At 46.6% G+C, this 26,873-nt stretch overlaps 1 protein-coding gene across 10 annotated transcripts in view; it reads left to right on the forward strand.

Annotated features, from left to right (window-relative positions):
* The window catches only part of TTC7B (tetratricopeptide repeat domain 7B), a 233,159-nt gene that overhangs the window by 84,626 nt on the left and 121,660 nt on the right, over positions 1 to 26,873 (forward strand). For all 10 annotated transcript variants that reach the window (XM_079129545.1, XM_079129548.1, XM_079129541.1 and 7 more), the window contains 2 exons: positions 19,855 to 19,933; positions 24,964 to 25,136. In XM_079129545.1, coding sequence (XP_078985671.1) covers positions 19,855 to 19,933; positions 24,964 to 25,136 — 252 coding nt within the window. The remainder of the gene's footprint in view (positions 1 to 19,854; positions 19,934 to 24,963; positions 25,137 to 26,873) is intronic.

The raw sequence follows: 26,873 nt of genomic DNA on the forward strand, positions 1-26,873 counted from the left end.
AGATTTTCTTGAAGAAGTGGTGGAATAGAACCCGGAGATGCTCCATGACTGGCAGCTGACTAGCTGAGGGAGGTAGGGCAGGGGCGTGGGGTGATCGAGGACCCTCGCAGATGTCGTGTCCAATCACACCATCCTTTACTTGGCATTTAACTAGCAGTAGACTCTCTATGAACAGAGCGGCCCAGGGGTTTCCTTGGGTCCTGTTCTCAGGAATGGCATAGGCCACACTTGGCACCCTCGCTTCCTGGAAGTCGAAGGGAGATGTGTAAGATGTGTCCTTCTAGAAGGATGCAGAGCAGCACTGTAAGGGCAGTGCTGGGCTTGTCTCCACGTGAGCGTGCTGTTAGCACTCCATTCAGCCCAGGGCTCTTCTCTGTACCTCTCACCTCAGGTGACAGCTCGGGTGCCGGGCACGAGGTTCACCTCGAGAAGGTGCCGTATCTGCCCTGTCATAACGTTTCAGTCTCCCGAGGACTATCCTTGGTCTTAAGAGTGACCACACTCAGTGGAACCCAGAACTGCTGTCCCCAGGAGGTTTCCACAGTTCCTCCAAGTCCAGATGCAGATTATCAATCAGGGGTCATTTGTACCATAAGCAGTTACCTAGTAACATAAATGATATTTTGTCTTTAGTAGGTTAGGGAAAGAGAGCTAGAAAGTAAACCAAAGGTCAAACTCTCTAGAAGAAGAGGAAGAAATTTGTTAAAACATTGTCCACATTTTATTTTTTTTTCTTTTAAATTTTGCTTATGTCTGTCTTCATTCTGTTCACTAGAACAGAAATTCCACTTGAATAGAAATTTTTGTCTGTTTTGTGTGGGGACATATCTGTATCTTTTTTTTTTCTTTCTTTCTTTTTTGTTTTGTTTTGTTTTCTTCCCAGTGCCAAATATTGAACGCATGGTCTTGAACATGCTTGGCAATCGCTCTATCATTGAGCTACATCCCTGGCCCTTTTCAGTGTTTTAAGTTTTAAGATAGGGTCTTGCTAAGTTGTCCAGGCTGCCCTCAAACTTACAATCCTCCTGTCTCAGCCTCCCAGGTAGCCGGGATTCCAGGCGTGCACCATGGCTCGGCTCAGACCTGTTCCCTAGACAGTGCCTGGTTGTACATGAATGGCTTCATGAGTCCCGTGCTTCTTGTTTCCGTGGAGATGGCTCTGGCTCATAGATGCCTGCCAGACATTTGTGTGTTTTCTTTGAAATCATTACTGTAGCATGCCTGCATTGAGGGCTGGCGGTGCTGAGTGCTATGCTGAGTGCCAGGGGCCTGAGGATGGACAAGATGGCCTGGGCTGGCTTTGTGGAACTTACTGCTCCTGCCGTTGCTTCTCAGAAGTTGACAGGGAGATGCGTAAGAACATCTGGTTCTTCCTGGGCATGGTCTCACTCTGTTCAAGGAGGATAGACAGTGTCCGGTGTCAAAAAGTTTCCCTGAGCCCAGCAAGAAATGTTTTCTGGGAAGAGGGCAGGGACTCTGCTTCCTGCCCTGCCTCTGAGATTGGGGGTGTTTGCAAGGACACCGGCTCTCTTATAATTCTTCAAGCAGGCCCTGATAAAACCTTTTATTCTGGGGAGTTCCCAGCATGGGGGCATTTTGGCACTTGTTGGCCTCCTTACTTAAGTCTAAGTCTACGTCTTGATGGGGTTCCGGAGTTCCCACAGCAGGAGCGTTTCCATGGCTTCGTTGCTGAGAACATTTGTTCCCACAGCCTCCCAGCACTGAGTGTTTTCAAGACAGCAAGGGTGCGTCTCCTCCAGTTGAAGCCTCACAGGGTGAAGTTGGACACAGAAGCACGAGAGTGTTTTGTGTGGCCTTTGTGTGCACCCCTTAGGTAGACTGTTGAAATGACACCTGTGTTGGGAAAGAGGAATTCATATCCTGTCTGGCAAGAAGGAAGCAATGGTACTCTCTCTGAACCTGTTGGTCTGGGGAGCTGTCTTGGTAACTTAGTGCCACCTGTGCAGATAGGTCTAGATATCCCTGTGCAGGAGGCTGGTGGGGGAAGGAGGGCAGCCTGTAGTGCCCCTGTTCTGCCTTTTAGCAGAGCTCACTGACCTGCTTCTCCCCTTCCCTGGCTTAGGTGTCAAGTGCATTCATGTTTAGCAAGAAGGTGAGATTGGGGTGAGGCCCCAACTTTTTTCAAGGAATATTCCGAACCTATTTTTAAAAAATCATTATCTTTCTTTCCATTCTTGTATGGCAGAGATATTTTTAGTGAATGCTCAGAGAAAATTCCTGAGAGAAATTGAGCTAAAGCCCAGAACATGAGCTCTTGGAAGAATTTCTGACTCTTCTTAGGCATTACTAGAACCTTCTATTGAAAAATGAGAGGGGCTGAATATATTTTCTTACATGTGCCTACCTTTGTATTTGTATGATGCTATCTGCCATAGATCTGCCCACAAGAAGGAAGCCTGTAATATAACTGTTCTCATAGTGAACTTCTGCATTAAATTACAGTTTTTCAAAAGTAATGAATTAGTTTTTCAATCGACATTTGGTTGTTCTCCCTTCTTCTCTATTTTAGGTTTAAATTTTTACTTTGCATTCACAAGTGCCTTTGGCGGCACTTCTCTAGGTTTGGCGCGGACACCCTGTACCTATCTTCTGCTAGCCCTTCTTCCTTCTGCCTCCCTTTGGCATGATTTGCATCCTCTCTGCCTCTGCTGGCTGGCCTACAGTCCTGGTAGCTGGTTCTCCTTTGAATCTTCCCAGCCAAGTAGCATCAGAAGGAGCAAATCCCTGCATGTGGGAAACAAGCAGTTAAAATGCCAGGAAGAGACTGAGCTGTGTTTCTTCTGAAGAATACCCAGAAAAACTCATTAGCTGGACTTAGTGAAACCTGAATTACAGGGTTTTTTTTTTTTTTTTTTTTCAAAGATGCAATTATTTTTTGTTATGGTTTGGATGGGAGGTGTCCCCCTAAAATCCTGTGTTAATGCAGGAATATTCAGAGGTGAAATGATTGGATTGTGGGAGCTGTATCTAATCAGTCTATCCAAGTTTGAATGGACTGACTGGGTGGTAACTATAGGCAGATGGGGCATGACTGGAGGACAGGGGTCACTGGGGGTGTGCCTGGAAAGATTCATCTTCTCTGCAGCCCTGTCCGTGTCTCCCTGCTTCCTGGCCACCATGAATGAAGCAGTGCTTCTCTCCCGTTCCCTTGCACCATGATGATCTGTCTCACCTTGGCCCAGAGTAATAGAATTGGTCAACCGTGGACCAAGTCTCTGAAACCATGAGCCAAAATAAACTTTCCCTCCTTTAAGTTGTTCTTGTTAGGTATTTTGGTCACAGCAGTCAAAGGCTTTAAGGCACATTATGGCTAGAAAAACAAACAAACCAAAAAAACAAAACCCAGAAAACCCAAACTATCTACTCAGTTCCATGAATGTTGATTGGAAACCCACTGGGTAAGCTCTGGAGATATAAGATGAGTAGGAAGTGTTCTCTAAGCATACGGGGAAGATAAGGATGTTAATGAAAAATCCCTGGGAAGGTACTGTAACCAAGTGCTGGGGGCGGGGAGAGGAGGAAGCAGCTCACTGCATGGTGAGCGCATCAGGTTTCCCAGAAGAACTGACATCTGAACGTGGTCTTTGAAGGAGGGGGAGGCTTTCCTCTGATGTAGACCTTGGGGGAGGAGGAGGAGGGCAGAGGTCATGGCTGAATGTGGTCTCCCAGGCAGATCTTTCTGTGCTTGGGAGAGGCAGCGTTGTCTAGCACTGACTCTGGACCCACCTGCCTGAGTCTGAATCCTCACTCTTCTCATGTGTCACAGGTGAGTTACCTCACTGGTCCATTTTAGTTTCTTCATCTGAAGCTGGTGATTGTAATAGTAGTACCCACTTCACAGGGCGACTGGGTGGACTGAGTTAGTAATGACGATGTTTTAAACAATGTCTGGCGCATATGAAGCACTCTATAAACGTTTTATAGATGAATAACTAAAGCACTGCAGAGTGGAGCTTTGTCAGCACCTGTAGAGGAAAAGGCAAGAATTGGCAACTGAGAAATCTGGGCGGATGGCAGTGACAGTGGCAGCGCAGTTTGGGGTCTTCTCATATATCTACGTAGAAAAGACAGTAACTCGGTTGCAAAACCCAAACCCCAAAAGCCGTGAACAACATTTACAACAGAACTAGATGCCAGCCAGGCAGGATGGTGCATGCCTGTGAACCCCAAGACTCGGGAGACTGAGGCAGGAGGATCACAAGTTCAGAGCCAGCCTCAGCAACTTAGCGAGACCCTATCTCAAAATAAAAAATTAAAAGGGCTGTTTATGTGGGGATGTGGCTCAGTGGTTATATGCTCCTGAGTTCAATCCTCAATACCCTTCCCCCTGCAAACAAAAAACAAAAAAACCCCAAAACCAAAAAACTAGATGGCAGGCATCCTCATGAGCCTCAAAATGGAAGAAAGCAGAGGAAGCAGTAAGACCCCCCCGCCCACCCCCGCTGCCCCCGCCAAGAATAAGTGTTAGCTGGAAAGCTGCTCTGGCCAGCAACCTGAGCCTGGGAGCTTAAAGTGAGGGGTTCTGAGATACAGTGAGGCCGAAGCAGGCTGGCTCTTCAGAAAGACTTGAAAGTACCCCACTAGGGCCCTTTTGGGGGACTGGGTCCCACCATGAGGAGAAACTGCTGAAAGTAGAAAGAAAATTGACCAATTGACCAAGAAGTGACAGACAAAAGAACAGGAAAGCAGAGAAGGGGTTGTTGTAAAGCAAACTGTTTATGTTGTAGCATCTTCGTCTAGGTGTAGTTTACGACCCACTACAGTTACCCAAAATCTGCGTGTCATAGTGCAGTTCAGTTGTTGCAAATGAATGTAATCAGCTGTGCAACCAATTCCGCCACGTGGGCTTAGAACATTTCCAGCATCCCTCATGCCTCCTTCCAGTCAGCCTCCACTCCACTTCTAGCCCCAGGCAACCACTTATGTGCTACCTGTCTCTAAAGATTTGCCTTTTCTAGAAATTTTGCATGAATATAACCAAGAATAAGTAGGCCAGTGTGTCTCACTTCCTTCACTTAACATAGTGACACTGAGGTCCCCGGGTGGCATGTGTCAGCAGGTCGTCCTTTTTGTTGCTGAGTGGCTGGCTTCTCGAGCTGTGGACAGACTTCATCCCACTCACCGGCCACTCACTCTCGGGCTACCGTGAAGAATGCTCTGTGCACATTCAGGTGCCAGTCTTCCTCTAGACGTGCTTTCATCCCCTTGCGTAGGTTCATAGGAGTTGAATTGTGGGTCACATGGTATTTCACTTTTTAAGAAATCGCCAAACTATTTTCCAAAGTGCCTGTAACATTCTACATTTCCACCAGGCACCTGTAACGAGGTTCCAGGTTCTTTCCATTCCTTAACACTTGTATTGTCAGGTTTTTGAATTAGAGTCATTCTTGTAAGTTTGCAGTAACCCTCTGTGATTTTAATTTGCATTTTCCTAATGATCTATGATGTTGGTAACAGACACCATTAGCTAATAAGCACTAGCCTTTTATCTTCTGTGGTGAAGCCTCTATTCAGATCTTTGACCCTCTTTTCTTTTTTAAAATTCTTTTTTATAGATGTAGATGGACAGAATGCCTTTATGTTGTTCATTTATTTTTATGTGGTGCTGAGGATCAAGCCCAGTGCCCCACAGATGCTAGGCAAGCTCTGTCACTGAGCCACAGCCCTTGGCCCTCTTTTCTGTTGGGTTGTTTTCGTATTGAGCAGGAAGAGTTCTTTATTTTCTGGATATAGCTTTTCTCTTAGACTTATGTTTTATGAATATTTTCACCAGTCTGTGGCTTATGTTTTCATTTTTTAAATGGTGTCATTTGAAGAGGAAGAGTTTTGTTCATTTCAATGAAGTTCGATTTGTTAATAATTGCTATGATAAGAAAATTTTGCCTCATCTAAAACCAAAAGGTTTTTTTCTTATGTCTTATTCCCAAAGTTTATAGATATAGTTTTTATATTGAGGTCCTCGATGTTTTGAGTTAATTGCCTATTGTGAGCAGTAAGGTCTAAGTTAACGTTTTTGCTTATAGATGTCCAGGTACTGTTTGTTGAGAAGCCTGCTCTTTTCCCATTGAATTGCCTTGACACTTTAATAGAAAATAAATCAGCCAAATGAACATAAACAGATTACTTCTGGAGTCTGTTCTTTTTATTGATGTGCATGTCTAGTGTTAAGCCTGTACCATGCTGTCTGGAATACTTGCTTAACAGTGAATTTTGAAGTTAAATGGTACAAGTCCTCCAACGTTTTTCTTTTTCAAAATTATTTTGGCTATTTTCAGTTTTTATATTTCCATACAAATTTTAGAATCACCTTGTCAATTTCTACCCAGAAATATTGCCAGGATTTTGATAAGGATGATGGTGAATCTTTAGATCAACTTGTGAAGGACTGCCATGTTCACAGTAGCAAACCTTCAATCTAACGTCTCCCCACTTAGATTTCCCTCAAAAATGTTTTATAGTTTTTAATGTGCAGGTTTTGTGTTTTTGTATGTTAATTTCTAAATATTCATTTTTAAGCTTTTGCAAATAGAATGGCTTAATTTTGTTTTCAGATTATCATATAGAAATCCTGTTGGTTTTGCCTGTGGATATTGCATCCTCAACATTGCTAATCTCATTAGTGCTTATGGTTTTCAATAGCTCATTTAGGATTTTTACATATGAGGTCATATCATCTGGAAAGGTCAACAGTTTTACTTCCTCCTCCCCAGTTCGGATGCCTTTTTCTCTTCTCTGCCCGGTGGCACTGTCAGGAACCCCAGGCAGAGCTGGGGCAGAGTGCTTGCCCGTCCTGATCTCGGGGAGCCTGCAGCCCTCTACCGGGCACCTCTTTGTCTCAGTAGCATTTCTTGATCTGAAGTCTAACTGGCTTGGTATGGCGCTCTGCTCCTCTCACAGCTACTGTTTGCAGAGGACAGTAGCTCTTCCATCTTCTTTCCACCTGGTCGTGTCTTTGAATCAAAGTATTTCTCCGTATATCTTACAACGTATGGTTGGATGCTGTTTCATCTCATATATAATTTTTGTCTTTGAATGAAGTGTTTCATCATGCATACTTAGTGTCGCTATTGATGTGACTGGGTTGATATTTATAATTTTTCTCTTCATTTCTCTATATGTCATATCTTTTTGGATTCTTCGGTCCTCCCCTACTATCCTCTATTGAGTTAGAAAACACTTTTTAGTATATGCCACTTTTATCCCTCCGAGTGTTTTTCGTTTTTTTTTTCCCTTGCAGTCCTGGGGATTGAACCCAGGGGTGCTCTACCACTGAGCTACACCCTCAGTCCTTTTTTATTTTGAGACAGAATCTTGCTAAGTTGCTAGGATTGGCCTCAAACTCAAAATCCTCCCACCTCACCTCCTGAATATATGGGCTTGCAGGTGTGGGCCTGGGCTGCAACATACCCCTTAAGTCATCATAGTCTACTTGAGGTTAATACTCACCTGATTCAGTAAGATATAGCAACTTTGTTCTGGTATAGCGCCATTTGTGTGCTATTAAATGTCTTTATGTTGTAAACATAACACTACAGTGCACTATTTTTTTCTTTGTATAACTATTTTAATAGAAAGTTTGAAAGAATTTCACGATCATATCATCTTTTCTATTTGACCACATAATTGACATTTTGGGTGCTGTCATTAATTCATTCCTGTAGAAGTCAGGTTACCATCTGGTGTCATTTCCTTGTAGTCTGCAGGACTCTTAGAACTTTGGGCAGGTTGTTTGAACCATGAACTCTCTCTCTCTCTCTCTCTCTCTCTCTCTCTCTCTCTCTCTCTCTCTCTCTCTCTCTCTCTCTCTCTTTTTCTTTTTGGAAAACTTTCCATTTTCTGATTTTCATTTCTCTTTTCTTTTTGTCCTTGTGCTGGGGCTACACCCAGGCCTAATGCATTCAAGGCAAGCGCCCTGCCGCCCAGCTGCACCCCCATACCTGGGGTTTGTCTCTGCAGCCTGGGCGCAGAAGTCTGGTCCACAGGGCTCTTCCTTTCACACTCCGAGTGTTCCCGCCCCTGGTCTGGTGACTAGGACTGCTCTCATTGTTGTCCCCTGTGTGTAACTGACTGCTTTGAAGTCATTGCTTTCAAGGTTTTGGTTTGCCTTTGTCTTTTAGGGGCTTTATTATTATGTGGCTCTGTTCTTTTTTTTTTTTTTTTTTTTTTTCCTGTCTCTTTTCTGTGGATTGGATCATTCTAATTCATTTGTCTTTAAATTCTGTGATTTTTCCGCCATCTCAAAGCTGCTATTGGGCCCATTTAGGGAATTTTTCATTTTAGTTATGATGCCTTTCAACTCTAATCTCTATTTAGTTACTTTTTATAGTTTCTATTTATTGGTTAAGAATCCCTATTTTTTTTTTATCATTGCTATCTTTATTTTCTTTAAGTCTTCAAAGATAGTTTCCATTAATTCTTTTATCATACTTGTAATTAATTCCTTCTTTGAAGTCCCCATGCCTGGGCCTATTTGGAGTGAATTTACATTGATCACTTTTTCTGAGCATGGGTCATACTACTTTCCTCTTTCTTTGCATGTCTCATGACAGATAAAATACAAAACAAAAATACACCTAGTACATTTAAAAACGGAAGAATGCTGATAACATGCAGAAAAACGAGCTTTTACTTCTCCATAGTGGTATTGTTAGTATTGTTAATCTGAAACTATTTTGTATATATGGAATAAAGCAGTTGAATAGTTATGGAATGTTCTAATCCTATCCTTCTCTATCCTTGAGAACTAGGAATCTTGGTATAGGAGAAAGACAAACAAGTTTGACATAGAAGTAACCAAGGAAACCCTGGAGCCCTGAATTTGAAAGATTGCATTGGAAATGTTGGTATGAAATCATGAGGTATTTGTGTGTGGGGGTGACTGACCCATTAACGATGAGATGGTCATTGTTAATGACTACCTAGATTATGATCTTGAAAGTGCTTACCACCTAGATTGTGATCTTGAAATATCATATTCCAATGAAGGAGACCTTATTCCAGCCCTGTGGCAGGAATCTATACAGGTGAGCCTAGGACCTCTTTACCTGCATCCAGATAACAAGAAAATGATCAAAGACTTCTAGGTCATGTTAAAGGGACTCAGGCCAAATATGGGGAGCAGTTTTGAATTTCAAGAAGGATAAAAGTTTGCTGGGTGTGGTGGCATAAGACTAATCCTTGCTACTCAGGAGGCAGAGACAGGAGGATCACAAGTTTGAGGCCAACGTGGGCAGCTTAGCAAAAATAAAAAAGGCTGGGAGTTCGTATAGTGGTGAAGTGCTACTGGGTTCAATGTCTAGTTCCACAGAAAAGAAAACAAGGATGAAAATTGCAATAGAGTTATCAAATACATTTAAACTCATGAATTCTAATTCAGTATCTTGAAAACCAAGTAAATAAATGGAAAGAATCAAACATTTTACTGTGTGCACTGAGCTACTTACTAGAAAGCCAAATAGTAGATGAAAGGATACATCTGCTTATAAAATTATTCCAGATAAGAAATGAAAATGCAGCGAGACCATTAGCATCTCACCATTTTGTAACTCCCAGTGGACTGGTGCATCTAAGCGGTGAATGTCAAGGACTGCTACCACCAGAACAGGAGCACAAACACACCACGCCCACATCCTGCCAAGAGTGGAGCCTGGACTGATCAAGCCTCAGGACCCAGCTGCCAAATTGCAGGAAGGATAGAGAAGAGAGGAATGTGTTGAACTGAACCATGAGTGTGCAGTTTTCCAGCCTGTGGGAGACTCCACAGGTGAACAGCTTAGATGTTGTAAGGAAAAGAAAGGCAGAGGGGGGACATGTGAAATAAGAGGGGTTTTTAAAGGATCATCAAAACCATAAAAGTGGGCAAGCTTAAGCTATGGTGGAAGGACCAACACTTGAGGGACTGAGCCACAAGAAATATTGTGACACAGTTATAAAAGTCGGGTAGCTGTCCCTTCAGGTGGAGAGACCTGTTCACTAGGATGGTTGAATGGTAATGACATTTTTTGAAACTTGGTGGTGATTACAAGGGTAATAATTCCCTGATGATGTGTTTGTTTTATATGGCTTTCTGTATCTGTATTTTACACAAAAAAATTAAAACAGAATTGAGGGGCCAATAAAAGATAGAACAGTGTCCAACAGAGGGCAGGGGCAGAGTTCCTGAGACCTGCTGCGCAAGACAGAGCTAGGAGGCTGGCCTCTCCCTTCCCGCCAGATTCGAATCTCCTCTCATCAGGTATTGAGGTCAGTGAATCCCTACCTGCCTCGGCAGGTTGGTGGGAGCCATCTGGAAGAGTGGCTGGGCACGGGGTGAGATGGCACCTCTCAGAACAGGAAGCTGATGGCTAACAGTCACTGAGCGGCCACTGTTGCCTCTTGTTATCCTCACAGTGCCCTGTGGGCAGGTAGGAAGTTGGTCTGCTTCTGTCCCAGCATATGGGGACCTGGTCTCTGTCCTGGAGGAGCCAAAATCTTAGTGAATGTTAGCTCCTCTGACTCAGAAGGGCTTGAAAATAGCTTGTTCCCTTAAGTAAGGTAAATGTCCTCTCAGATTCGGTTCGCCCTGCCCTGCACTCAGAGAAGACTTTCTCTGTTTTAGTCAGTGATTTTGCCACTGTAACAAAAAGACCTGACCAGAACAATTTTAGGGGAGGAAGATGTTATTTGGGGGCTCATGATTTCAGAGGTCTCAATCCACAGACAATAGGCTCCATTCCTTGGAGCTTGAGGTGAGGCAGGATGTCATGGTGGAGGAGTGTGGGGGAGGGAAGCAGCTCACATGATGATCAGAAAGCAGAGAGGGACTCCACTGGCCAGATACAAAAATATACCCCAAAACCACACCCCCAATGCCCACCTCTTCCAGCCACACCCCTCCTGCCTCCAGTTACCACTCAGTCAATCCCATCAGGGGATAATTCAATGATTGGCTTAAGGCTATAACATCCCAATCATTTCCCCTCTGAACCCTCTCACATTGTCTCACATGTGAGCTTTTGATTGGCACCTCCCTTCCACACCATAACAGGCACCGTCTGAGGGGTGGAAGAGCCGGATAAATGAGGCACTGTATGCTGAAAGAGCTTCCTTTAGAAACTTGTGCTAATCAGCATGGGCAGACCACTACTTCGTCTTATCAGTGCCAGCCTCACCATCTGATACCGTCTTCCCTCCGAGTTCTGCTTCTGTCGCAAGCTCAGGCCTTGCAAAAGAGGTCCTCTGCTCTCCTTTGGCCACCCAGCCCTGAGCTCCCTTTCTGTGGACCAAGTGTGTCCAGGCACAGAAATGGCTGTGGCTGTGCTACCCTGAGCTGTTCCTTGCTGCTCTCCTGCCTCTGTGGGGCACTTGGTTTTGTGTCGTGGGAGTCAGCCACATATTCTAGCTTGCTTTCTGGCTTCTGCACGACGGGGATCATCTTCAGCTCTCTTGGCATGGAACCATACTGGGCCTGGGTTCAAATTCCAGCTCTTCTGTTTATGAGCTAAATAACTGTGGGCATGTGACCCAGTCTTTCCAAGTGTCTGTTTCCTCATGTGTAAAACTCAAATGAGAAGAAGACTTTGATGTAGTGTATCACAGCAAGCATTTCTGATTTTGCACTGCTCTCTGTTGAAGCAGAGGTTCCCAACGCACAGTGGTTGCTTTGAGCTTTCGCCTGGTGCATGTTTACGTGTGCAGTGAAGGGCCAGATGGCAGGTGGCGGGAGGCAGCGAATGGCTGGACGAGGTGGGATTGGCGTGTTTTGAGCAGCTGCAGGAGCCCTCCAGGAGCCAGCTCACTCAGGCATTGGGCAGAGGCGTCCTGTTCACAGATGAGGAGAAGGCCATTGCAGCAGCTGATTGCCTCGTCCTGCCCTTCTGGTGTTTGCCGCCATGGTTTCAGACGTCTCGCATTCCATCCTCCCGTCCTGTCCTTCCTCTTCTCGTGACCACCCTCAACCTTCTCCCCTTTCTTCTTCTCCATCCCCAAATTATTAGCCTTCCCCAGGCCCAGCAAGTGTGGTGGCCCTCACTGGAACGCGTGAGACCCCCACAGGGCACCCTGCCGCCTCAGGCCAAGCAGGCGGCTTTGTTCCTGCCCAGAGGAGAATGTGGGAGGTTATCGCTGACCAACTGAATGGCAAAGATTTTCCCTTCCCTGCTGGAGCTGAGCTGGGAAACCAGGTAGGCCTGGCCAGCCACCCTCAGGGTTGCCACCACGCTCGACCTCTGACACCTCTCTTCAGCCCTCTGCTACCTGCTCCTGTCCATGTCCTTTTTGCCTTTCTCCCTCTGCTCAGCCTAGGTGACGACTAGATGAGCAGCATGGTCCAAAGACCCTTCTCTGTGTGACTTTGCTGATTGGGATTGATGAGTGGTTGAGGTCCTGTTGCTAGAAGGATGTTTCTACCCCTGGACTGGCTGTCTTCTACACTGGCATTGCCTTCGAGGCTGAGCGATACATTGGCCTGCTACTGTCAGTGTCCTGTGTCCTTGGCTGAGCCCCACCTTATGGAGCAGGCCTCTGGGGTGCCTGCCTCCTGCTGTCCTCCAGCTCAGGCTGGGTTGTAGACTCTGCCCATAGAGGGAGTACGTTGTGCTGGCGCTCAGCTCTTCTCTTTTCAGCTGTGTACCACAAGCTCATGCAGCTTTAGTGGTTCACATTGCTTACTCTGCCCTGGTCCTGCTTGATGACCTCAGAACCCACTCCAGATGTTATCTCTGCTAACCGAGTTGGCAAGACACCCTTGACTTCCTCTTCTGCAGGGTCACGGTCGTCCGTGGCCTTCGGTGGAGGGGACACTGTGCCCCTCTAGCCGCATCTCGGGAGGGGTTACCATCGTCTCCCTGGACAAAGACCTTTTTACTGTGCTCACCTGACATCAGTTGTTGTCTTTTGTCAACAACCTGTAAATTAGATAGGGGAGCTTCTGGGACTTGGTCAGCTTTCAACAAAGACTGAAGTGAATGAGTGATGAATCAGAATGCAGAATACCATTTTTTTCTTCAAAATTAAATGACTCTGAAGAAGTCAAGCAGGTTGTTATGTGCTATAAATTGGCTGAAAGGTAAATTCAGGTTTTTGTGTGTTATAAATTAGCTGGAAGGTAAATTCCAGAATTCTAAAAGTTCTGTGAGCAGTGGCAGATTTTGAGGCTGACAGGAGTGATAACAGCAAACGTTCAGAAGGCACTTTCTACACGTATTAACTTGTTTCATGCTGATAACAAACCAACAAAGTGGGGATGGTTGTTTTTTCCACTTTATAGACAATTCACTCCACTTTTTCATGAGGAAGTCTTCATTGCCGAAGTGGTCAGGTACTTGGCCAAGGCCAACAATGTATAAATGATGCAGCCTGGATTTGAACCCGTGTGGTCTGGCTCCAGGGCCCCGACCCCACTCAATTTTGTCTCTCAGAGTTTAAGTTTACGGACAAGTGTGTGGCTGCCCAGGTGAATGCCTTGAAGGACAGTCCTTATATGATGGAGATGTTCTGTTTGGTTTGCTTAAGTATTGTCAGATACAGGAATCCAAGTATGTGGTGGGCTTCAGGAGGAGGTGGAACCTCATCAGGACACGGGTCAGGGGCTTGTGTGCTGACGACCTTCCTGGTGCCCTCCCTGCGTCTTGCTCCCTTCCAGTGGTACTGTATCTCTCTCTCTCTCTCTCTCTCTCTGAAATGAAGATCGGTAAAGGTTGGAAAGGAAGAAGGACATGAGATGGGACCAGTCTTTCCATACTTCGAGTTCCGCAGAGTCAGAGTTGGGAGTGGAGGGCAGGGAGCAACCCCAGCTGCTCTTTTCTCTCTGGCTTGGTGGCCGTTTGCCCCCTTTCAATGACAGGCACACCACTTTGGAGCACCGGCTTTTGTGTCCCTATCCTGGCCCTCCAGGACGAGCTCCGAGAGCCGCTCTGCCTTGCTGGGTTCCCTGTCCCTGGTGCCTGAGAGGCTGCCTGATACGGGGCGCCACTCAGCGTGCTGCCTGCTGTCCAGCTGCTGACCACATGTATAATTTAACTCCACTTTGGTCACGAGGCAGCCTTAGTTGCTGAAGTAGTCCAAAAAATGTTGTTAAGCCTAGTACAACCCTCATTAGGTTTGCAGTGAGACATCCGGAAGCTTCGCCTCTCGTTCACATCCCAGAGTGGGTGGTTGTCATACCCTCCGTCACGGCAGCGAGGCTGCAGCTGGCTTGCTCAGTTGGTCAGAGTCCTTTGCTAAGGAGGCCAAGGCTGTGGGCTTGATCCTTGGCCCCTGACAGCAGCAAGCCATCTGTCTTCACAAATACACATCACTGAACACCAGGCAGAGAGTGTGTGCAGAGGGAGAAGCTGGAATCCATCCGGGAAGAGCTCCCTGACGGACAGCCAGGAGTGTCCTTCTGGACTCTGATGGGTATCATTGTCGCTTTTCCCTCTCCAGCTCTGGATATCTGGTTTTGATTTCAGACTTTTTCAAAATAGATGGTACTAAGCATTACATAAATGAAAGAGAAGCAGTTCTCAAGCCTGTAACTAAGAGCAACTGACCTAGACGATACCTGGTCTACTCCAGTTTCTCTAGTGTGTAAGTGTTGACGGTGTCCACAGCAGTGATGGGTGGGTCTCGTGACATGGAAGGAGGAATCTGCTTTAGTTGTCACTAAAACACTCTGCAGTAAGGAGGTTGGAAGAGAGATTTTGGAATACAAGCTGTTTGCTTTTTTTCTTTCTTCTGGGCCCACCCAGCTTATTAGTGTCACTGGATACCTGGCTGGCTCTGTGGGGCAGTTGGGACCAGGAAAGGTGGGTACAAAGAGGGCCCTGGGTCTCAAGATAGCTGCAGTTTGGTGGAGGAACATAAACATCTGTGAAAATCGGTGTGGTCAGTATGTCGAGGCTCAAACTGGGCAGCCTCACTGTGAGCAGCCAGGAGTGGTTGCCTGTTTCTTCCTGAGGCAGCCCTGGGTCTTGAAGGATGACTCAGAGTCTCTGGAACCCTTCAGGTAGAGAGAGGAACACAAGGAGGCACAAGGATTGGGGAAGGGTTCCCGAAATGCCTTGCAGGGGTTGGGGGTAAAACACCTTGAAGTCCTCATTGTCCATCATCTGCACAGCTCTCTGGTTATTAGGCCATCCTGCCCGGGTATGTTATTTGATGCAAAAGGAGGGCCCTGCTCAGTCCCCAGACTACCAGGAATCCGACTGAGGGCATTGAAGGCACTTTCTAGACAAGAGGGCCATTGCTGTGTTGTCTGCCGGTCCTGCCAGTGAGAAAGAAGGGGACAAGAAGCAGGTAGAAGATGCATCCACGGTGGTCAGATAACCCTGACTTGTCATTCAGCAAATACTTACTGAGCCGCTGTCTACCTGAGTGGCTTAGGATATGGTAGTAAGCAAAACAGAGATGTGTTGTGGAGACGCTTCCATTCTACCGGGGGTGTGGAGCCTTCTCAGCTCCCTGAGCAGGGACAGCACCCTGTGCACCAGCGTGTCCTCAGGGACCCGCCTGGAACCTGATAGGAAACATTGCTCAATCATTTGTTGAAATAACCTACCGCTTGAGCAATTCAGAAGTGCCAGTTGGTAAGAAAGAACCTGGAAAAAGCCAAATAATTTCTTTGCTCTGAGAAATCTATTGTGTTGACTTGTTCTGTAATTGATTTTTAGTTTTAAAATTCTCAGCCAGGGGAGAAATTGAATTTACTCTGGCGGGACTACCTTTTCCATATCACCCAGGGAATCTATATCTAGTGTGAAAAGTCTTCTATTCACAGCACAACTTTGAGTTTGCATGAAAACGGCAGGTATTATTAAATTTAAGTGTATTGATGGTCTAGATCAAACATCAAGGTCAGAAGATAATTTAGAAGGAAGTGTTGAAGGGAATAATTTGTTTTTTTCCACCCTAGTCCACAGAAATAAAGGAGAAACAAAAGAAAAATGGGTTCAGCTTGGCTTTGAATTAGCCCATCACCAGGTGAGGGGGTCCTCCCAGCCGTTTCTCCCCACCTTGGTTTTCCTTTGCGGTTTGGATGTTGGAGCCCTGGCTTCCTTCCTGAATACGTTTCCCCACGGTTTGATAGCGCAGAGCGACAGGAGTCAATATTAAAGAGCTGAGACTGTTCAGAGTCATAGAACAGGACAAGTGTGGGCGCTGCTACCAGCTTCTAGTGAGAACGTGAACTTTGGAATCCAACCTCGGAAAATGCTGCTACCGGGCCGGACCCAGGACTGGAACCTGTTGTAAGCATGACGGTCAAGAGGGAGGGTCATGTGCTGCAGAGCCAGCACCCTTCCTGGGTGTCCTGACTGCCTGTGAGGGCCAGCACTGACCCTCAGGAAGTCATGCATTTACAGTGACCCGTGGGTCAGCAAAAAAGCCCCAGGAGGAGGAAATTCAGAAGGAAGATGAAGCCAGGTAGAAACAGGAGAGAAGAAAAAAGGAAAGTAGGTCAAGGGTGGAACGGGAGGTGTCCCCAGGAAAAGTGGTGGACTTTCCAGTCCAAGGGAAACAAGGGTTTGACTAGGAACAGGGCCGAGGGACACTGACCCGAGCTCTCCTTAGTGGGCTGGGCCCAGCAGCGATGTCGTTGGAGTGGAAACTGGGTGAGCCTGCCTGTCCAGCTGAACGGCAGCAGCTCTCAGGCGACTTGCAGCCCCTCCCTTGTTGGTAATAGCCAAGGTGTCTGGAACGTTCCACCTGGAGGGAAGCGCACCCAGTCAGGAATCTTGCCAGAGCAAAGTGCAGACATGAACCCCCAGCTCTGACAGCTTGCCAGAGCGCCTGCTGCCGGAATGCTGGCAGGAACATTCCTGCTGAGAATAGCTCTCCAGGATGAATTCTGACCTCATGCGCTGTCTCGGTCAAGGGTGTTGAAACGGAATAAATGACCTCATGTCAAGGGTCTGTGGAAACCCTCAGAACCAGGGGAATTCCTTGGCTCCCCATCTTCCTTTCAGAGTGGAAAGTTTAAGCAAGAGTTCATTCTAGATGTTTAATGGATCTCAGCATTTTAAGAACAAACTAATAGTTTAGAAATGTGCAGTCAATCATGTGGGTTTTATTTCCCTCAAACTGGATGATCTCATAGCATTTAGAATGTAATTATTGCAAGCTCATTTCTTTTTTTCTTTGTTCCTTTCTATCATGATTATCCACCTAGCTTAAATTTTTCTATTCTCAATGGCAACAGAAATAATTGAATAACATCATAAGATTTTAAAAAAATGTTTGAAGGGATTGGGGATGTAGCTCAGTGGCAGAGTGCTCGCCTAGCATGCATGAGGTCCTGTGTTCAATTCCTAGCACTGACGGGGAAGGGGAATCTATCAAAATGTTTAAACGTATGTATAGGATTTGCTGAGAATTTATGCTTTTGCACTGGGGGCACTTGTGGCCTTTGCTAATATTTAAGGTGTGCAATCTTTTACCTGCAGCTCTGCCTCCCCACCGTCAGGCTGATCTGTGGCTGGTGGCAGTCATCCTTAGGGGTGGCCTTCTAGGGTGCCACATCATTGGAATGGGCCGCTGCCTTGGGCCTTCTCCACTGGTCAGCTTCTGGGGCTTGTTTGTTTAGAGCAGAACTCTTCCCAGCTTGAAGTAGAATTTGATTCTGAATCCTAACTCTCTCTAGGAATAAACTGGAAAGTTTGAGAAAAGCTTGTGTTTGCCTCAAAGGCTTCCTTAGGAACACATACCCGGTTGTTGGTTCTGCGTCATCCTGGGCAGCACCTGCAGGCATGGAACCTTCCTCAGTTAATCCACCAGAGGGCCTCCGTCCTGCATGGGAGAAACCATCGTGAGCTTTAAAGGGGATTGAATTTCTCTATTCATCATTTATCTCCCTTAGACTGCCCAGGGGATTCTTGTCAGGCACCCGTGTCAACAGATTGTCTTTTGAATTTTGAACCAGTTCCTAGGAGCATCTTGTTAGCTGTTACCACTGGAACACATAGAATTTATGTTTTATATATATATACAGAAATTTGCATACTGGTGGATCAAAATAAAGACCCAGGATCTCATAATAAAGACCTGGGCTCTCTGGTTCATGCCTGCTCTGTCCTGTGGAGTCACATTTCTGGCATCGAGCTTATGTTTCTTTTACCCAAGAAGGTAATAGAGTATGTGGAGGCTCCCAGCTTACTCTCTGAGCAGCTGCTGAACCTGAGCATCCCCTTTCTCTTCTGCGCGAGTTAGACTGCATTGGGTCATTTAGAGCTAGAAAATTCTGTACTCCTGTAGCTGTGTAAACAACTCGTTCTGCAAGGAGGGCATGGGAGACGTTCCAAATGGCCGAATCCCATGAGCAGCCTTCCCTGCATTTCAGTATTCAGCTTACCTACTGCTCATTCAAGGCCTAATTTCTGCCCTGCTAATGCAGAGCTTCACCAGGGTCCCTAGTGACACTGCCACAGGCACATGCTAGAGTCAGGCCTTTCAAAGCGCTGCTCCTTCTATACGGGGTGATCTGTGGTTCTGTGACTTCCAGAGCCACACACAGCTATGGCTCTTCCCTTCCATTACTTAAGAGAACCAAACTCCAGTCCATAGCAAATGTGCTTGGTTGCCTGTGAACACAGATCCCATAAAAACCAACGAAGGGGAAAGCAGAGTAGCTCGCACACCCCAGGGCCTGTTGCCTACTTTTTATTCTGTTAGATTTCCTTATTGCTGCTTAGAGTCCTAAGCACAGCCTTTTCTTTTTATGCCACCATAAAGCTTCTGATCGAATATCATCTGATATGCGTGGGTGAGAGGACTCTGAGAGTATTTACGTACCTATGCCAGTAGGCCATTATCTTCAAGTTCTGGACTGTTCTTGTGAATGAGAGCCCTGGGAAGTCATGTAGGTATAAGATATGAATTAATAGCCCTCATGAGTGCTTGTAACTTACAGACCACATTTTGATTTAATACCTCTGCATGATTTAAAATGTCATCCAAGAAGAGAGCCAAATACTTAGAGCATCTGCCACAGCCGGCAGAGGCTGGCTGACAGGTCTGCACCGGCTGACCCATTCTCTGGCTCTTTGGAAAGATGAGATGTGTTCTAATGAGCAGGTTATAAATATCACCAAGTTATGTCATAGGTGGGAGCAGCGCTCAATGTAAAGGGAGCAGCTAGAAAGTATTCCCAGCTGCACAGGCTGGGCCCAGCTTTCAGGGAGCACAGTGGGCCCTGGACACATTGACCAGGATGTTACTAAAGAATTATTTGTCTCTGAATGAAATGTGTCACCACGTGTCTGTGAGGGGCAATGAAATGAGACGTGTGTGATCACACGCAGGAAGGCACAGACAACACGTGCTCTGTCTCTGAAGCAGCCTCCGACCCTTGGCATCTTTTTGTCAGTGTGGGGTTGGGTGGGTGGGTTTGATGGGTTGCTGACTGACATTCTGGAAAATCAGCCTGGTTGCTTGGTGGAGCCCCTCGGTTTCGACCCTTTGCCCGCATTGCATGCAGCAGCTTGCTGACGCTCCTAACCCCGGGCCCAGCATTGCCGTCTGCCTTTCAAATGGGAGTACAGGGTTCAGCACCACTCTGTCAAGCCGCTGGAAGTTTGAAGACAGGCCCTTGTGAGATGTCTTGCTTTGTTTTGTTAATTTGCTTTTTTTGGCCTCAGGACTGATTTCAGATTTTTATCTTCTTGAGGAAATTTGATTGGGATTAGAAAGCCCAAAGACCATCAATCTCAGGTCAGAATTTTCAGAGTTGGCCAAAGACGAATAGACATGTGCAGAGCAATTGTTTCCTTAAAATGTAGCCAACAGCTTTCATGTAGACAAAATGCATCAAAATGTGTGTATAAAATATTTAATATTAAGCCATGCCAGATGGAAACCCTGTCAAATTCTGTGTGCATACAGGAACTTGACAAGAGGAGTCGGGAGATTTAGGGAGCTCCTCAGAGCAGTGGAAACAAGAACAACACAAAACCTGCGAATGGTAAGTGTGACTAACGACTTGGCTGAGGCCAGTTGCTAGGGCCCTCGTCTCGCAGATATGTTCACTTTTATGCATTGTTACATATCATATGTTCATAAATAGCAATTCACTCATTTAAAGTATACCTTTTGGTGGTTTTTAGTGTATTCACAGAATTGTCCAGCTATCACTATTATTTACTTTCAGACCGTTTAAATCACTCCCAAAGAAAACACTATACTTGGCCAGATGGGGTGACCCACACATGTGATCCCAGCTACTCCAGGGTCTGATGCAGAAGGCTCACAAGTTCCAGACCAGCTTGGGCAACTGAGCAAGACCCTATCTCAAAATAAAATGTGGAAAGGGTTAGAAATGTAGCTCAGTGGCCAAACACCCCTGAGTTCAATTCCCCAGAACAAAAAAAAAAAAGAAAGAAACCCTATACTTATTAGTACTCAGTTCCCACACTCCTCTTCCATTTGTTTACTTTCTGTTTCTATGGCTTGTCCTATTTTGGACATCTCATACAAATGGAATTATATACTATTGGGTCTTTTGTGATTGGCTCCCTTTAGTTAGCATATGTGTTCAGGGTTGTCGCAGCATTTATTAGCGTTTCTTTTCTTTTCGTTGCTGTGTAATATTCTGTTGTATGGATCTACCACGAGTTATTTTCCCAGGCATCAGTTGGTAGACATTGTGCGTAATGCTGCTGTGAACATAAGTGTATGTGCGTGTTTTCGAGAGGACACGTGTGTCCCTTTTTCTTGGGCACCTACCTGGGAGCGTCACTGGATGTTTGACCCTTGGAGGGTCCTCCTTGTCGTTTCCCAAAGCACTGCACCTTTTCTGTTCCCTCCGGCAGTTTGGAGCCTCCAGTTTCTGCACATCCTCACCTTCCCGTGTCCCTGTCTGTATCTGCGGCCATCCTAGTAAATGTGAGGTGCTCTCTCCCGTGGTTTTGACTTGCACGCTCCTGGTGGCCACCGACGCCTGGCATCTTCATTGCTCGATGACAGTCCTCTCCAAGTGTGCGAGCTGCATCCTGTGAAGCATGGGACGCAGGCCCCCTGGAGGCCAGTGTGGGGTGGGGTCGGCCGTGTGCTTGCGATTCACTCCTAACGGGCTGACCGCAAGACTTAGAAGAGAGATGCAAAAGGCATTTAGCTGTCTGCAGCTTGGCTTCCCTGTTGGCTTGGGTTGTTTTTCCTCCTGTGGAGGCTCCTTGATCATGCTCTGTGGCCTGCCCCCTCGAGCTGTGGTTCCCGGATGATGGGGTGACGTTCTGGTGCTCACTGGAGGCTGAGTGAAAGACACCTGCCGCAGTCCGTGTGGCAGCCCTGTGTGGGGTTGCAATTTCTTTTGTGTCTTGTCTTCTGTGTTATTGTCCTCACGAATCCATTAAATGTTGTGGGGAGTGTTCGATTGGGCAAGGCTGAGAGAACTGTGTCCCAGGAGATGAAGCTTCATTCAGGCCCTGCAGGGTTTTAGGATGTGGACATCCAACTCGCGAGGTCAGGTGCTGAGCTGGAGGCTTTCCTAGAATCAGGGGGCTGAAATAAAATGAATAGTTCTGCACATGCACACGCATCACACACACTAGCCCTCCCTCCCAAGAACCCACTTGGTCTTCAGGATTTACATATCAGTGTACTTCATATGTGCGCTAGGTTCAAATGAAGCATTTTGAGGTCTGGGTTCTTTAAAGCAAAAGCAGCAGCAAGAATATGGACAAAAATTGTTTCCAGATTATCTTTTTCCTCAAACGGACCTGCTCCCAACATTCCCCCAAACTCCTCAACCCATCAGTATGAAAAGCCTCTTCCAAAATCTCAAAGCACAATGAGAGTAACTGATTAGATTGGCAAGTGTTTTCATAATTACTTTAAAAGCACATTGAAAAAGCCAATCTTTCAAAATTGCTTAACTATGGAGCGTTTCTTCATATTGTTGACTTTCAAATATATATAATTTATGGAAATGAGCTGTTTTTCTTCATTTAAAATTGCGAGTGTCCTGAATGTGCTGTGGGAACCTGTCTGCTGCTCACTTCGGTGTTATTTTTTGAATTAAAGGATACCTTCCACTGTTGTCTAAGATTTATTTTCACTTTTAAAAGTCCTGTGAGGGGTGGGGATGTGACTCAGGGGTAGAGCGCTTGCCTGGCATGTGTGAGGCCTGGGTTGATCCCCTGCCCCCCAGAAACTAAACCAAAAATCCTGTGAGCCAGACTTCTGAATAGACATGTTAGAAAGGGCAGCAGCGAGTTGGGGCATCCCTTCCATTTTTGTTTTGCTTTTGTTTTTCTGAGAAAGCGAGGGAGGAGGCCCCTGAAGAGCATGTGGTGGCCCAGGGCTGCCCCTGGACATTGTAGCTGCTGGCTGGCTGTGCCAGATGAGGGGAGGCACTTCTCCTTTATGCCACACTGAAGTTCCCATGTGCCTTTGGTGTCAGTTGATGATCTTCAAGTGACCTCAGTTTAACACTGTTTTCAGTTCTGTGAGTACGTGACCAAAGTCGTGCCTCGGGATTATTGGGGGAACTTTGGATTTGCTTTCTCGTTTGTTTTGCAGTGTAGGGGATGGAACCCAGGGCCTCACACATGCTAGGCAAGTGCTCTACCACTGAGCCACAACCCCAGCCCAGGTGAGGAACTTTAAACAAATACATATCCCCAAACCATGACCTCAGAAATTCCAGTGGACTGAGTCTAGGGCAGAGCCTGAGAATCTATGTTTTCTGAAGTTTCCACAAGCAGGCCTTCTTCACCCTAGTGGAGAAGCACCCTGGGCCTTGTTTACACTGAATATCAGAAAACATCTCCAGCTAGTGCTATTCATAAGACAGTTTCCATCAACCTTAACTAATAGCTATGTGATTTTTTTTAAATTAACTGGTTGCAAATTTATGATATTCTTATGAGATGGAAAAGTTGTTTTGTAAACTCATTTTGGTGTGACACCATGGCAGAAAGGGATTTAAAATTGCATTCCTAGAAACTCCTCACCTATGTGTTATATGCCCAAGAATTGAAAACAGGTGTTCAGGCACAAACTGGATATGAATGTTCATATTAACACAATTCCAACAGCCAAAAGGTACAAATTGTCTTTGAGCTGAAGAACGGACACACCGGATGTGCTATATCCATGCAAGGGAGTACCACCCAGCCACAGAAGGAGCTGAAGTGCTGGTCCATACGCAGCAGAGACAAGTCTTAAAGACATTACACCTCGTGAAGGAGGCTGGTCACAAGAAGATCCATGTGTGCAATACCACTTCTGTGAAATGGTCTAAGTAGGCCAGTCCTTAGAGACAGAAAGCATATCAGTTGTTCCCATGGCTTGGGAGGAAGAGGGAGTGAGGAATTATTGCTTAAAGGGTGTAAGGTTTCCTTTGGGGGTGATGAAAATGTTCTGGAACTAGACAGTGGTGGTGGTTGTACAATATTGTGAATGTACTGAATGCCATTGGGTTGTACACGTCAAGATGGACTCAATGTGGACCCCCCCAAAAAATATATATATGTATATATGTATGTATGTATATATATGTATGTGTGTGTGTGTGTTTAGAATCCAAATTTAGTGAAGGAAGATTTTTTAAATTCATTTTTAAGTTTTAAACATTTTGTGCGCAATAGTGAGTGGAGGTATTTCTGTCAGTAGGATTTTCCAGCAGAAGTCATTAGATTATATGACTACGATGAGATCAAAATGAAACTATAATGGAAGGTTTAAGAAAACAGCTCAGGAACTGTTTCGTTCCTGAAAATTGTGTTCTTATGAGGTCTTTACAGATGGCTCAGTTGGGGATGATCGGAGTGCATTTAATTTCACATTTTTATAGCCATTTAAAGGCAGTGGGCTTTAGTTGGGAGTAATCAAGAAAATTTGCCTTTACCCAGTGGTTATCAGAAACCACCAAGCTAGTGATTTGGTTGTACTTAAGTTTCCTTGGGGAGTTTTTAGAGATTTCACATGGATGAGAGCCTAGCAAAGTTCGCTTCTGGAACATATTTCTTTAAAAAGGCTCATTTTCAGGGAAGATCAGCATTCTTTGTCTGTATCTTCCAAAGAATATGAAACCAAGTGAAAAATCCTCCTGGCTGAAGCTATATTGTGCCATCTTTGGCTGCTCATCGGTGGCCTGGACTAGCCTGGGATATGGTACTTCTGTTTTCAAAGGATTTTTAAAAACTTTTTTGTCACTGGAAGATTGAGCTAAATCAATTGATCTACATCAGTCAACAAAACAAGTGCATGCCACCTACCCTCCATAAACCACTTGTGGTACTGTTCTAGGTGGTGGGGTAACAGAGGGTCTGGGAAAGCTGCCAACTGCCCCAGCCTAGGAGGGCAACATCCGGTGCTCCTGGTCCTTCACAGTGGAAAGAGGTGCCATCCAGCTTTGAAGAAGGCCTTTCTTGATAGAAGCCACACAGCCCCATTTCCTTCTCTATTGCACAGGCTAGTGGGAACTGTGGGCCATGGAGGCCCAGGATGCACTCAAGAGAGGACACTCAGGTGCTGGGTCCTGGGGTGGGGCCTGTCAGGCTGGCCCTTGCGTTTCTGAGAAGGAAGGCATCCTGGAATCACAGAGCCCACATCACATGGTCAGCCAGAGATGTTCTTCAGGGACAGCATCATCTAAACTGAGTCTGGCTTTTAGCCAGTCGGAGCTGTGGTGGGCATCCATTGGCAGGTGATGAGGATCCCTGCAGTTCACCTGGTACTCGCAGGAGCTGTTGGGAAAGGGCGCAGCTGAAAGCTGATGGTCTCAGGCATAGAAGGTGCTTAGCGTTCCAGGGTGTGACAGACCAGGGTGGCTGCGCAAGTGCATGAGCCATCTTTGAAGTTTTCAGATATCTTGATGTGTCATATTTTCTTTTCTTCTTGTCATAAACTGGTATCATTTTCATCATGGAAGTAAAAATCTTTAGTTAGGAATCTTGGAATGGTGCCTAGCACAGCCTGGTGCCTGGTGAATATTCAGCGAGTGAGAGAGAACAGACTCATGGCTGCCTCTTCCCTCCTTTGTGTCCCCAGACCATAGCCAGGCAGCTGGCGGAGATCTTGTTGCGCGGCATGTGCGAGCAGAGCTACTGGAACCCCCTGGAGGACCCTCCATGCCAGTCACCCCTGGACGATCCTCTCCGGAAAGGAGCAAATGCCAAGACCTACACCCTCACCCGCCGGGCCCGCGTCTACTCAGGAGAGAAGTACGCAAGCCGATGTCCTCCGCGGGGGCCCGGGGCGAGTAGAAGGGCAAGGGCACGCCTGTCCTCCCCTCAGAAAAGCCGACGAGCAAGACTCGCTCGCAGTTTCTTAGAAATACCTCGTCACTGCTCACGGCTCCAGTAGACCCGGGACCGGGACAGGTCGGGCGAAGCCTGCACTCCTTTCCGCACCTGGCTGCCGCTCGGGCTCCAGGTCTCTGGGATGCTTCCCCTCCTTGGAGCCCCAGCACTGCCCAGCCAGCAGCGACACAGCTGTTTGTAGGCCAGAGCTGACGGTCTCTTCTTTTCTTCGGCAGTTTCTTGGCCCCTTGGTTTAAATGTTGTCGTAAGCTGAGTGAGATGTAGGGACCAGTGAGTGGAAGGTGATGTCTCTTTAGAACCTTTTTTTTTCCCCCAGTTTAATCTTAGGACTCCATCCCTCCATCCCCTGGGAGGAGAGTGGTTCAGGGAGTCCTCGCCAGCGGGGGCAGGAGGGCAGAGAAGGGAGAGACCACAAGAAGGCCTGGGAGATGAGCAGTCGCCCACTCCTTCCTCAGCTCCTGTTGGAGCCTTTAATGTCCTCTGTACAGGACAGGGCCAGGTGGCCTTTCTGGATTTCATGTGAAGAATGGAGGGGAGCGCGTGTGAGTGAATGTGCAGAACCCCTTGGCGGGAGAGCCGGCTCTCCCAGCTGAGCTCACTCCGGTGTGACAGCTGGAAGTGACAGGGCTTCCCGAGGGGACAGCGCTCCTCCAGGCTGCTGCTCCGTCCTCCTCAGTTGGCCCTGGCATGGCTCTCCCTTGTCTCCTTCACCTTCAGCTTGTGCGGGTGTGGATTTGGGCTGGGGAGTCGCCAGAGGTTCGCCTCCTCCCACCCCTCCCGCAGCCTATGGCACCAGGCGCTCGCCCACCCCAGCCCGCATTGGCTCCTCAGACCTCAGTCCCACCCGGAGCTACAAAGCATCACTCTATCGTGTCCCAGACTCTCACGTAAAGGTGCTGATCCTCACCATGAACTGTTTAGAAACAGATTTGAGATGTGTATTTTAAGTGCTGTTTGTCTTCAAAACTGATACTGGCTTCCTGCTTGAGATGCTTCCCTTTAGCCAGGGTGCCAGGTTCCCTTCCTCCCCCACCAGGTGTGGCACCAGTGGGAGCTCTCTTCCCATGTGGCCTCCCTCTCCTGCTTAAAGGACCCAGGGGCCATGGGAGCTGTGGAAAGTGCAGTCTCTAACGGGATCTCGCTGCTTTCTAGATTCCGTAAGGTACTCTATGTAGAACAGGAGCGGGTTACTTCTTCCATTCTAACACGCATGCTCCTTACTCCATTCCCCCGCTGCTTGCCTGCCTAGAACCTCCAGAACAATGTTGGGTAGAAGTGGTGCCTGACCTTGGGAGGGAGAAGTGTCCAGTCCTCCACCCTCACTCAGGGTGTTCGCCATGGGCTTTTGCAGATGCCCTTCAACAGGTTGGAGGTCTCTGCCGTTCCTAGTTTGTTGAGTATTTTTATCATGGAACTGTCCTGAATTTTGACAAATGCTTTTTCTGCACCCATTGAGCCTATTCTGTAGTTTTGTCCTTTATTCTCTTAACGTGGTACATGACATTAATTGATTCTGAGATACTGAGCCATCCTGAATTTCTGGGGTGAGTCCCATTTGATCATGGTGTGTAATCTGTTTTTTATTTGTTGCTGGGTTCTACTGACTCTGTGCAAGTTTTTTTTTTAATGTCTATATTC

The sequence above is a fragment of the Sciurus vulgaris genome, assembly GCF_902686455.1.
Source record: "Sciurus vulgaris genome assembly, chromosome: 2".
Classification (NCBI taxonomy): Eukaryota; Metazoa; Chordata; class Mammalia; order Rodentia; family Sciuridae; genus Sciurus; species Sciurus vulgaris.